At 48.2% G+C, this 10,707-nt stretch overlaps 1 protein-coding gene across 1 annotated transcript in view; it reads right to left on the minus strand.

Annotated features, from left to right (window-relative positions):
• Window positions 1-843: 843 nt before the first annotated feature.
• AKAP8 (A-kinase anchoring protein 8) overlaps window positions 844-10,707 on the minus strand; it is a 16,846-nt gene continuing 6,982 nt past the window's right edge. The window contains exons 8-14 of the mRNA XM_007460966.1: window positions 9,429-9,462; window positions 7,411-7,498; window positions 5,519-5,660; window positions 5,056-5,149; window positions 4,488-4,618; window positions 2,823-2,918; window positions 844-1,326 (exon numbers count right to left, since the gene is read on the minus strand). Coding sequence (XP_007461028.1) covers window positions 844-1,326; window positions 2,823-2,918; window positions 4,488-4,618; window positions 5,056-5,149; window positions 5,519-5,660; window positions 7,411-7,498; window positions 9,429-9,462 — 1,068 coding nt within the window. The remainder of the gene's footprint in view (window positions 1,327-2,822; window positions 2,919-4,487; window positions 4,619-5,055; window positions 5,150-5,518; window positions 5,661-7,410; window positions 7,499-9,428; window positions 9,463-10,707) is intronic.

Genomic DNA, 10,707 nt, shown 5'->3' on the forward strand with positions numbered 1-10,707 from the left:
CAGTATCTATGTATGGCAATTTATACTGGTTTTCCATTCATGAGACATCAAATTTTCTTTTTAAATATATTTAAGTAGAAGTAACTCAATTTAAAGAAAAACAAAACCGAAAAAACCCTGAAGTAATGCAGAGGTGGAACACAAATGAGGTAAAACATTGTAAAGGTGATTCACCAAGGACTAAAGATTGGGAAACAATGCCCTAAGCAAAGTGTTCCCATTCTTGAGGGGTAAGTAGGTATGCTTCCAATGGTGCAGGTGTGTCAGATTCATCAGGCCTTTGAGAGTTCAGTGATGTGACAGGATCAACATCACGTTAACAAGATTCTGCTATATCTTGTGAAGGAGGACCACATACCATACAGTGTACCACAAAAGCAGAGATCAAAAACTGAAGCCAAAGCAAATTCTTGAAACTTAAAAAGAAATCCTTTATAAAGCAAGATATATCCTAGTATTGAACTGCTCCCAGACCAAAAAATAATACGGGGCGGTGGGGGTGGGGGGTGTTGGTGGTTGTGGTGGTGCATTCAGCCACTGGCTGTATTTAACAAGCAAAGTGTCACCAAAATCTACTTATCCAACTTTTATTATTCCAACTACAGTGTAAAGAGAGATGTCACAGCCACTTGTGGGAATGTACAACTTCTGCAGCCTTCAAACCAAGGCAGAAAGCCACGCAACTCTTAAGACAAGCCTGTGAGGTACACTTTTCTGAAGGAAATGGCTGGGTCTCTTCACCAAAATAGTATTCCAGCATCATATACCCTAGTACTGCTTATAAACCAAAGAAGAAAGAACAATGCATTATATAATACATCCCCTGGAACAGGGAAAGGAGGATCATTCTGTGGGAATAGCATCTTTGGACTCTGCATCAGTTTGTTCCACTTCGGCTTCTGCAGCAGCTTGAACAGGAGCAGTGACTGTCAAGGTGCCTTCCGACTCTGCTGCCAGGGTTTCCACTTCACCTCCAGCCTCAGCAGCTTCACCTCCAGCCTCAGCAGCTTCACCTCCAGCCTCTGCTTCAGTGTTGCCCTTCTCAGGTGCCATTCCACAGGGTGCGTCCGCTTCCAGCAGCTCTCCAGGGTGGGGACCACTAGTGGTCTCAGCTGTGTCCGTAGGGGCTTCCCCTTCCGCCAGCATTTCATTACTTTCCGGAGTAGGTGCTCCTTCCCCATCTACTGCCCTCACTGCTGCCGTAATCACCTCAGCTAAGACCTCGGCAGCTACCTCCTCTGGTGTCTCTTCCTTATCCTCACCTCCTAAATTGTCATCTCCTTCTATTTCTGGATCAACGGCTTCACTGGTGAAAGGATCTTCACCCTGGCCAAGAAGAGGAAACACAGGTTAGTGCAGTCTAAGGAACTGTCCAAATGAGAGACTGAGGCTCAGGTTGCTGGGAGTTTATCTTTTTATAACGGGCAGAGTCAACAAGAGAAACCTTTGAAATCACACCAGGTGAGTCAATCCTACAGCTGCTCAGAGCCTACAGACTCAGAAAAGACATCTCAGGAAAGCTTCACCAGTACTATTTTGCACTTATTATTCAAGCATGTAATGGTGAGGAAAGGTTTAAAAAGACCTAGATTTTCTTAACCCAATTAAAGAAAAAAAAAAAAAAAAAGCCTCATTTTAACAGGAAGTTAAGGCTCTTTCTTAAGTTTCGATTAAGCACTCAGCCCAGGCATGAAGGTTATCCCCGTTTCACAGAGAAGGATATGAGACTTAAAGATTGTTAACTTGCCAGGTCACACAGCTATTAAACATCAGTCAGGATTCAATCCAAGTGTACCTCTCTCAGAAGCTGAATTTCTCATGAGCATATGCTAAAACTATGTCTAGTTTAGAAAAAGTAAACTAAACATTATCACTAGCAGATTAGAAAACGTGTTTTAAAATACGCTGTTTAGAGTTCCCCCGATGGCCTAGTGGTTAGGATTCTGGGCTTTCACTGCCATGGCCCGGGGTTCAATCCCTGGTTGGGGAACTGAGATCCCGCAAGCCGCAAGGTGGGACCCAAAACAAAAACAAAGACACTTATTTAGAAGCTTGAGTCTACAGCTGACTCCAGGAACTTTAAGTCTGTTTAAGCCACAAAGTAAACACTGATCAGTTATGGTTCTTAAACCAGTTATTTAGATTCTATCCCTTTATGGTTGAAATGAACTGTCAAACACTGAAGCAGTTAATAACTGAGAGGAGGGCAAACACATCCTAGTCAGGTTATGCTGAATCTTAACTCCCAGCCCTGAACGCTGAAGTCATGGGGCTGAGCACTTAGCAAAATGTGCTTCCCAAGGAGGAACCAGAGACTCTTCCGACCAGACTCCTCGCTAGGGTACCTACCTCTTTGGGACTTTTTTTATTACTCTGCTCCTGTTACTCCGTAGTATGGCACCACTGGCTCTTCCCTCCCCCTCGTTCCCCATCTCATTGTTGGTTGTCTCTGCCCGCAAAACCTTGTTTTAGCTTCTACCTGGACAATTATCAGTTACTTTGGTTTGTTGCTTTGTTTTGAAGCATCTCACCAGCGTTTTGCTTGGTATGTTATAGATAGTCAGGGTTTCTCATGGTGAGAGTCAGCACCATCGCACAGATTAATCAAGTAGGACCAAATTCCAGAGTTCCCAGGCAAGCAGTGAGTCTCAGGAAATGCGCAGTTGTGGAATCCCAAGCCCGATACATTCCAACATCTCTCAATTCTTCAAAAGACTCAGAAATGCCAAATACTGCACTCTGGATATAATTCCAAACCCACAGAGTTAGTTCATCCTCCATCTCAAAAGCTCTTCCCATCTACTGGACTCCTAAGCACAAACCTTGAGGTATTTTTCCAGCATCTTCACAATATGTCTGTTGTTCAAAACACTCTTAGCCACATGGAGACTTGTTTTCTTGAACTGTTCAGCAGCCAACTACAAAGGGAATCAAACATGGGCTTTTAAAAATGGCATGCATAGAGAAGCATGAGAACAAATCAGCCTGGTTACACTGAGTTGCTCTGAGATTAGTCCTATGCAGAGAGACAACTAACATCTTTCTTCACCATGGTAAGTCCCCAGATGCTAGGCTCCAATAATGAAAGGAAGAAGGCACTGGAGAGGCACCAGAACTGAGATTGTGAAATAGTGTAGAAAAGTCTGATAATCTCGAAAGACAAAAGCACAGGCACACGACTGATGGATACCATGTGCACAAGCAAGGATGAAATAAGAACATTTACAGATCAGAAGCTATGTGGACTCAGTAGGGGAAAAGGGCAAGCTTTTTCTTCAGTTTTTTGAGTTTTATTGACTTTACAAGTAAATTCTAGAGCAAAAGTCTGAATGCTGCAACCATTTGACTGTTCTAGAGCTTGACACATTCATGTGATAATCCCATATTTGTACAGTGGTTTTTGGCTGATCTTTAATAATACCAGGAGACGGGTGGGCAGGTAGCTCCAAATTGGTAGTCAGGGTAAACCGACGATAGACAGAGGTGCTCAACCAGGGCTTGGCGAGCCACAGCCCGCAGACCAAACGTGGCCACACCCATTCCTTTACTTATGGCCTGTGGCTGCTTTTGCCCATCAGCAGCAGACTTGAGGCGTTAGGCGGGCGTTAGGCAGACACCTAATGGCTTGCAAAGCTGAAAATATTTACAATTTGACCCTTTTAAAAAAAAAAAAATTGCCAACGCCTTGAGCTAAACATTTAGCCTCAGGCCCCATCAGCTAGTTAGGATCAAACCAGTCCTTAGTCCTGGGTCCCTTAGGCCATTCTGCTCTGAGTGGCCCTCAGCCTCAGCTTATAAGAAATCCAGTTTTTCAGCAACTGGGGAATTTACCCGTGTGGTTTACAAAGAACATTCTCAACCCAGGAGAACTGCAGCTACTGGATTTAGTCAATCTTAAGCAACACATTTTTCTCACGTTTTAATAGAAACTGGGGTGCATTTTTTTTTTTTTTTTTTTTTTAAAATTAATTTTTTTTTTTTTTTTTTTTTTTTTACAAATAGCTTATTTTTTTTTTTTTTTTTTTTTTATAATACACAATGTATTTATTTATTTATTTATTTATGGCTGTGTTGGGTCTTCATTTCTGTGCATGGGCTTTCTCTAGTTGTGGCAAGTGGGGGTCACTCTTCATCGCGGTGCGCAGGCCTCTCACTATCGCGGCCTCTGTTGTTGCGGAGCACAGGCTCCAGACGCGCAGGCTCAGTAATTGTGGCTCACGGGCCCAGTTGCTCCATGGCATGTGGGATCTTCCCAGACCAGGGCTCGAACCTGTGTCGTCTGCATTGGCAGGCAGATTCTCAACCACTGCGCCACCAGGGAAGCCCTGGGGTGCATTTTTAACAACCACTTATGAAATGATGGACTTGATGGTATATGGCAAAAGCCCCTAAAGATGTTAGCTTCCCCATAAGAGACAGAAAGTTCGGAACCCCTCCCACCAGCAGCCAGGACTGCCTGCCCCACCCAGCATCAGGGGGGCCCTCACCCGGCGGTTGTGATTGTGGTCGACAGAGTGCAGGTGCCGCTGGAGGAGCTGGGGCTGCGCAGGGATCAGCATGTCACAAGCCAGGCAGTGAGCAGCCTCTATTTTCTTGAAGAAGTGCTCCTGGCCAATCCCTGTTGACAAAACCCAAGTCTTGTGGGATTTGGGACAGCATGCAAGTGATGCTTTCTTCCCACTTACTCCCCATCAAGGCCCACATTTTCTCCCTGTAGCCCCTCTCTAAGGATTCAGTTAGGACAGAATCTAAGACGGGCATCACCTGCCCTCCAGAAGGAGTATGGAGACAAATAGCCTCTACACCTGGCAACTTTATACTTAACTTTTCTCATTCTTCTGGTCCTTTCTCTTCATACAAAGGAGAAAAAAACATCAGAGTGCTTAATGTCACTCCAATAAGCTGCCTGTAGAGGTGTCATCTACATTAGGCCACACCTGAAGGCTTCTTTCCCCTGCTAAGTGCCCCTCCCACTTGTCTTCACGTCACATTCTCAACCACCCTGAGCTGGGCTCTGTGAGTTGGAATAGCACACACCCCAGGATCACAACTCACCTTTGAAGGGATCTGGTTTTGGTTTTGTGCTTTCCTTCTCCATCAATTCCTGACGCCGCTTCTCAATTTTCTTATTCCTGTTTACAATGTATTCCTAGAGAGGTTGTGAGACGGCACCAAATGAAATGAGGAGAGGGTGACACATGTGGATACTTTTCAACTGCACCAGAGGCAGCCCCCCAAGGGTGACTGCCAAGCCCATGGGGGGCAGTGACAGCCTTATCTCAGCTGCTCCAAGGAAGGGAAGACAGCTATCAGAGCAGCTCCATGGGCAGAATTAGTGGGAACTACAATGACGGGAGCTCTCAGTTGTCCCTCTGACTTCGGGACTTGTACACTGTTATTCTGGAAAACGAAATCTTGACCAAGTTTAGGCCTCTTATTTCCCTTCCCTTCTCTGTGAGGGATCTGACACTTGCAGGATCACTGGGAAATGCCGTGATGGAGGCCAAGCGTGATTTACCTGGAGGAACTCCACCGTCTTGTCAGGCAATTTGGTACTTATAAACCGCAGTGTCTCTTTGTGAAATTTGCTTTGCAGATGCTTCTGGATTTCTTCATCTTCGAAGCTACGAAACTTGCACACGGAACAGGCAAACTGAATCCTGGAGAAGGAAGACAAAAAGAAAAGCAGTGATGCACAGATAACCAACTCATCTCTGCTTAGAAGTGAAATGGAAATGGGAAAACAATTTCTGAATTAAGTCTTCTGACTTGTCACAGGGTGTCAGAGTAGCAGTTGCCCCAAGTTTCCCCACCTTAAGAATGAGAGTACAACCTTGCAAGTTATTTCAGGAAAATGATTCACGTAGCACTTTACTACCTTACCACTCTTTTTGGTCCAAAGGCTCACAAGAGAACAGCCAAAGGTGGAGACTTCAGAACTGTGAACTCCCTAAGTCTCCAGCCCACTGCTCTGGGGGCCTAGTACCTAACTTCAGAGCTTCTCAGATGTCTCCTTCTGCAGCCACTCAGAAGATACAAGGCAACCCCATTTAATACAACGAAGGAACTCCCGAAGACCTCACACAATTCAAAACTCACATAACCTAAGATCAATTCTCCAATGGGACTCAATGTAAAGACATCACAATCAAGTTCTATGAAGGAAAACTGAGGCTTCTTGTGTGCTTTCAAAATCTCACCAAATGCATGCATGCTGTACGGCAAGGGGAGAGCACGCTACAGACCCCCAAGCCCCCACAGTGGGGTGCTGCTTCCCTCAGCTCTGCTCCATTTGGGGTGTAAGAGCACAGGCCCTGGGGCACTCAGGAGTCCTCCTCTGCCAACTTAGAGATCTGCTGGCCCCCAACGCCTGCCTTCTGATCTCTGGACAAGTGCCACAAGACACTCTTGCCTTTGCAGATACCCCCAAAAGAGAAGTGAAGAGGGAAATCTCCCAGGCCCCATGTGCAGGACTATCAGGAAGCTACCAAGGAAATACAGGGTTCCTACTTCCCTGCTGCATCTTTACCTCCCCCATGACAATTTCTCCAAGTTTCTTTGAGGATCTTCAGTCACTAGGGCAGTCTAGAGATTCCTTTAAAAAAGTCATCTCAGTTCCCATGTGGCATGGAAACAGATCTAAAATAGCTGTCATTTTATTCATCTGTTTAAAAACAAGGATTTCAATGAATTCTGCGTAACATTTGGAACTCCTACTTTTCAGTTCCTAGCTTTCCAGCCTCTACTGTTAGCTCTTTCGCTAAGCATTTCTTTGCACAGGGAAACCACTACCCCCATTTAAGCCTCAAGGGCAAGGGTTCCCTTTCAAGTCATCAAGAGAACCTGTGCATAGAGACATAGCCACCTGTGGTCATGGGCCTCATCAACCACGCACTCACGTGGCCACCTGTGGTTTACGGGGAGAGGCGCATGGTGTGGTCACAGCAATGCCCTTTGGGGTTTGCACTTTTGCATTTTTTTCTATTTAGAGACAAAATCTTGAAGGTAGCAACTATACATACATAATCGTCACGTCAAACTCCACAGGTGGTTTGGATTTATTTGGACAAGGCACCCAAAGCACCTTCTTGGCAGCTGTGCTGAATGAACTTCACCTGTCTGGGATGACAGACACAAGCCAAGGAGCAAGGGAACTCCTCACAGCCCTGCAGGAGGGCAATCAAGAGAGCTGCCAGCTGGGAATGTGAGGGCCACACAGACCCACCAGCAAGAATAAGATTCAGTGTGTTTCCCAAGTTTTGTCTCCCATCGACCTGACTTGGATTTCCTGACATACACCTGGAGTCAGAAGATCAAACCAGGCCCCCCCGCCCTGCACTGTGGAGTGATGACAGATGAGCTCAGGGGAGTCTTGACAGTGCTCACCTCCCACCTCGCCTGCCTCCTCACCTGTCAGCTGCTCGGTCTCTCATCCTGTCTCTCCTCCTTTGCTTCTCCCTCCTCTTCTTCACTTCATCATCCTCATCGTCCTTCTCTCCTGCAACAGAAAAGTCCCTTCGAGACACTCTGAGGAGCCTGCGGATGAGCTGAGCACCAGGGCCTTGAATGGGGGCCACAGTTCGGCCACCATACCCCATGCCCTGCCACGGCCTCCACACATGTCGGGGGCAGGACACCCTGAGGTACCAAAGGGCTGTCAAAGGCTCCCAACAGGGGTGGCCTTTGATGAGAACCCTCAGTAGTTCCCAAGGGAGTCACCTCACTCCCCCCATGGTCTGATAAGGCTGGCATGGGCCAGGGACATGGCCCGCCCACCCCACTCACACCATGGCCCACCTGCTCTCTGTGTCGTTCCCTATCTTGCTTTTCTAATCCAGCACCCTACAATTGGGTCCTCTCCCAATGTTACTTAAGGAGAGAAGCAATTCTTCCCAGATAAAGAGGCAGCAGCTGGAAGGCCTCAGAAAATAAAGCAAGCCACTCTACTGCCCTCCGTCCCACCTCGAGGTGGACCACGACAACTGTCCCATTGGCCTCCTCTGAACTAGGGCCTCAGCAGGTCTGACAATCCCTGGTGGCCCAAACTCTATCTTCCACTCACAAAAACCGTCAATCTAGGGCTTTCCCAAGAATATGTGGGAAGCAATCCCAGAAATAAAAATGGGAAGAGACCAACTGGTCCTCCGTCCATCCCGTGGGGCCAGTGTGGGAGCTCCTCTGAGAGCTGTGCAGCCCAGAGTCCCAGCATGAGGTGAGGCCAGGCCAGGTCACAGCGGCTCAGGGCCAGGGCCAGACACTGAAAAAAGGTTGGATAAGCATCTGAACTGTAACCCCTACCCCTGATGCCAGTCACGAGACTGTCCCACGAAGATGGCGACCGGCGTGCGCTGCTCAGAAGCCTCTCAAAAGGGCGTGTGGGATATTTGGCAAGAGGTCACTGCCTGAAACTATTACTGCTGTTTAATAGCAAAGTCATCCCGGGTAGGTAGCAGGACCTGCGCGCAATAAACACGTCACCTTTGCTTTAGCATTTACCCCGCTGCATGAGCTGCAAAATGCTCTCTGTGGTCCCATGCTATAAACATTAACTGCCTCAATAAACAAGGCAGGAGGACCTCAGAGGGTTGGCTAAACCTGAACATATGAGAGAAGGAGCATCTAAGCCAGGGGCCTTCAGAATTTATGGGAGCAGAGTCACACAGGAGGCAGCCTGTGATTCTTAGGGGAAACCAGCTATGGACAGACCCATGGGAACAGGAAAAGAAACAAGTGGCTGCTTCTCCACGTCCCCCTGAAGGGCTTAACACTGCTCTGTTCTTGCTGCTTATTTTGGTCTCTTAGGTTTCCCTCACTCGAACTGGTGAGACCTGCTGAGCAGTGACTGCCTCTGGAGGATCTGGGCCTGAGTGTGCCCGACAGTCCCCCCACTTCCCGAGCTCCCCACCCAGGCAGGTGTCTGAACTCTGCCCCATGCCATGCCAGTGTCCCCACCATAGAGGCTGAGAGCATGGCCCTGGCCTGGCAAGCAAGGGAACTGTGGACAGAATGAAGCCCGGGAGAAAACAGTACAGGGACTTGCACTGGCTAAGGGGGGAGCAGAGAAGACAAGCTGGAGGGCGCCTTTTCTTTTCTCTCTTGCATTTCTGAGACTCTCCCTTCCCTACCACTGCGAGCTATTGCAGACACCCAGAGATGAGTTTCCCCCTGCCTCTGCAGCCTGCACTGAGTGAGGCAAACAGACCTGTCTCCAGCAAGTGTTGCTCCAAACACCGAGGCAAAGCCTCGGGGTGACTGGCATGGCCAAGGCCCACATTGCAGCCATGGCCCCTCTTCTGCCCTGAGCCACAAGCCCCTCCACCCAGGCCCTGGGCTTGCTCAGAAACCCAGCCCGCCTGGGCATTAGGCGGTGAGTGCAAGGTAGCTGGGCAGACACAGGAAAGCTCAAAGGGATGCTGGGTGATGCCTACCTCTCTGCCTCCCGGATTCGAAGAATTCGTCCTCCTAAAAAGGCACAAAGTCAGACCGTGAGGTGGAATTTCTAGAACTCTCCACAACCAGCCCAGCACCCTGCCACCACCTGGTGGTCGCTGTGCCACCAGGAACACGCCCAAAATGTGTCAGGACAAGTCCCACCCAGGGCCATGGGATGGAGCCTGAGTGTCCTCTCACTAGTCCTGGTTGCCTTCTGAGATTCTGTGATGATGACTAACTTGCTTTTTTATTAAAGACACAGTCCAGCTTTTAGTTCTTCCTAAAGCTAGAGAACTACCTCTGGCAAGTGAACGGTTCTGCACATGGGAAGACCAAGAGCCCATCCATCAACTGTGTTAAGCAACCTCAATTTGTAGGAAGCTAGTTTCTGCACTCTTTAATGAAAATGGGCTTTATGAAGTTTCCCAGCTACTTGTTTACGTTATAACAAGCCAGGTATAGATAAAAACGACTCATCTAACTGAAAACTGAAACTGAGGCCATTCCTTAGACATTAAGCTAAAGATTAAATTAGCAATCAGCAGATATGCAGAGATTTTCAGACTCAAGATCTAAGCAACCTAGACATGGAGCAAGCAAGACCCTCAGAAAAGTTGAAAATTCACTGTATCCTGCCCCTTCCTCCCCTTCCCCAAACTCGTCTGACCATCAGAAGCACCTGGATGAAGCCTTCATACACCCAGATTTCCAGGCCCTACCCCAGACCTGGATCAGAATTTGCAGGAGGTGGCGAAGGCTTGCTCCCCAGGTGCTTGTGCATGGTCCTGGCTAAGAGCCAGCCTTCAACACCCATCTCCCATGACTGGTTTTGAGAGCTGAATGACAAGGATGCAGCTCAGCACCAGCACAGAGCTGGCAGCAAATGAGTCTTCGGTGCTTGTTTGAAGCCTCAGCCTACACAGCCACTGCAGTTACCACGTGTATAGCTAGGCACATCACTGCGAGGACTCAGGTATGGCTCGGGAGAGGGCTGGGAAGGTCTTCAAGAAAAGAAGGATTGTTGCAAGTGGAAAACTCTTAGAAACCTAGCTGCAGATCTGATTATTAAATCTACTCATGAGGGCTTCCCTGGTGGCGCAGTGGTTCAGAGTCTGCCTGCCGATACAGGGGACACGGGTTCGTGCCCCGGTCCGGGAAGACCCCACATGCCACGGAGCGGCTGGGCCCTTGAGCCATGGCCGCTGAGCCTGCACGTCCAGAGCCTGTGCTCCGCAACGGGAGAGGCCACAACAGTGAGAGGCCCGCGTACCGCAA

This window comes from Lipotes vexillifer, unplaced genomic scaffold (assembly GCF_000442215.2).
Source record: "Lipotes vexillifer unplaced genomic scaffold, Lipotes_vexillifer_v1.1 scaffold469, whole genome shotgun sequence".
Classification (NCBI taxonomy): domain Eukaryota; kingdom Metazoa; phylum Chordata; class Mammalia; order Artiodactyla; family Lipotidae; genus Lipotes; species Lipotes vexillifer.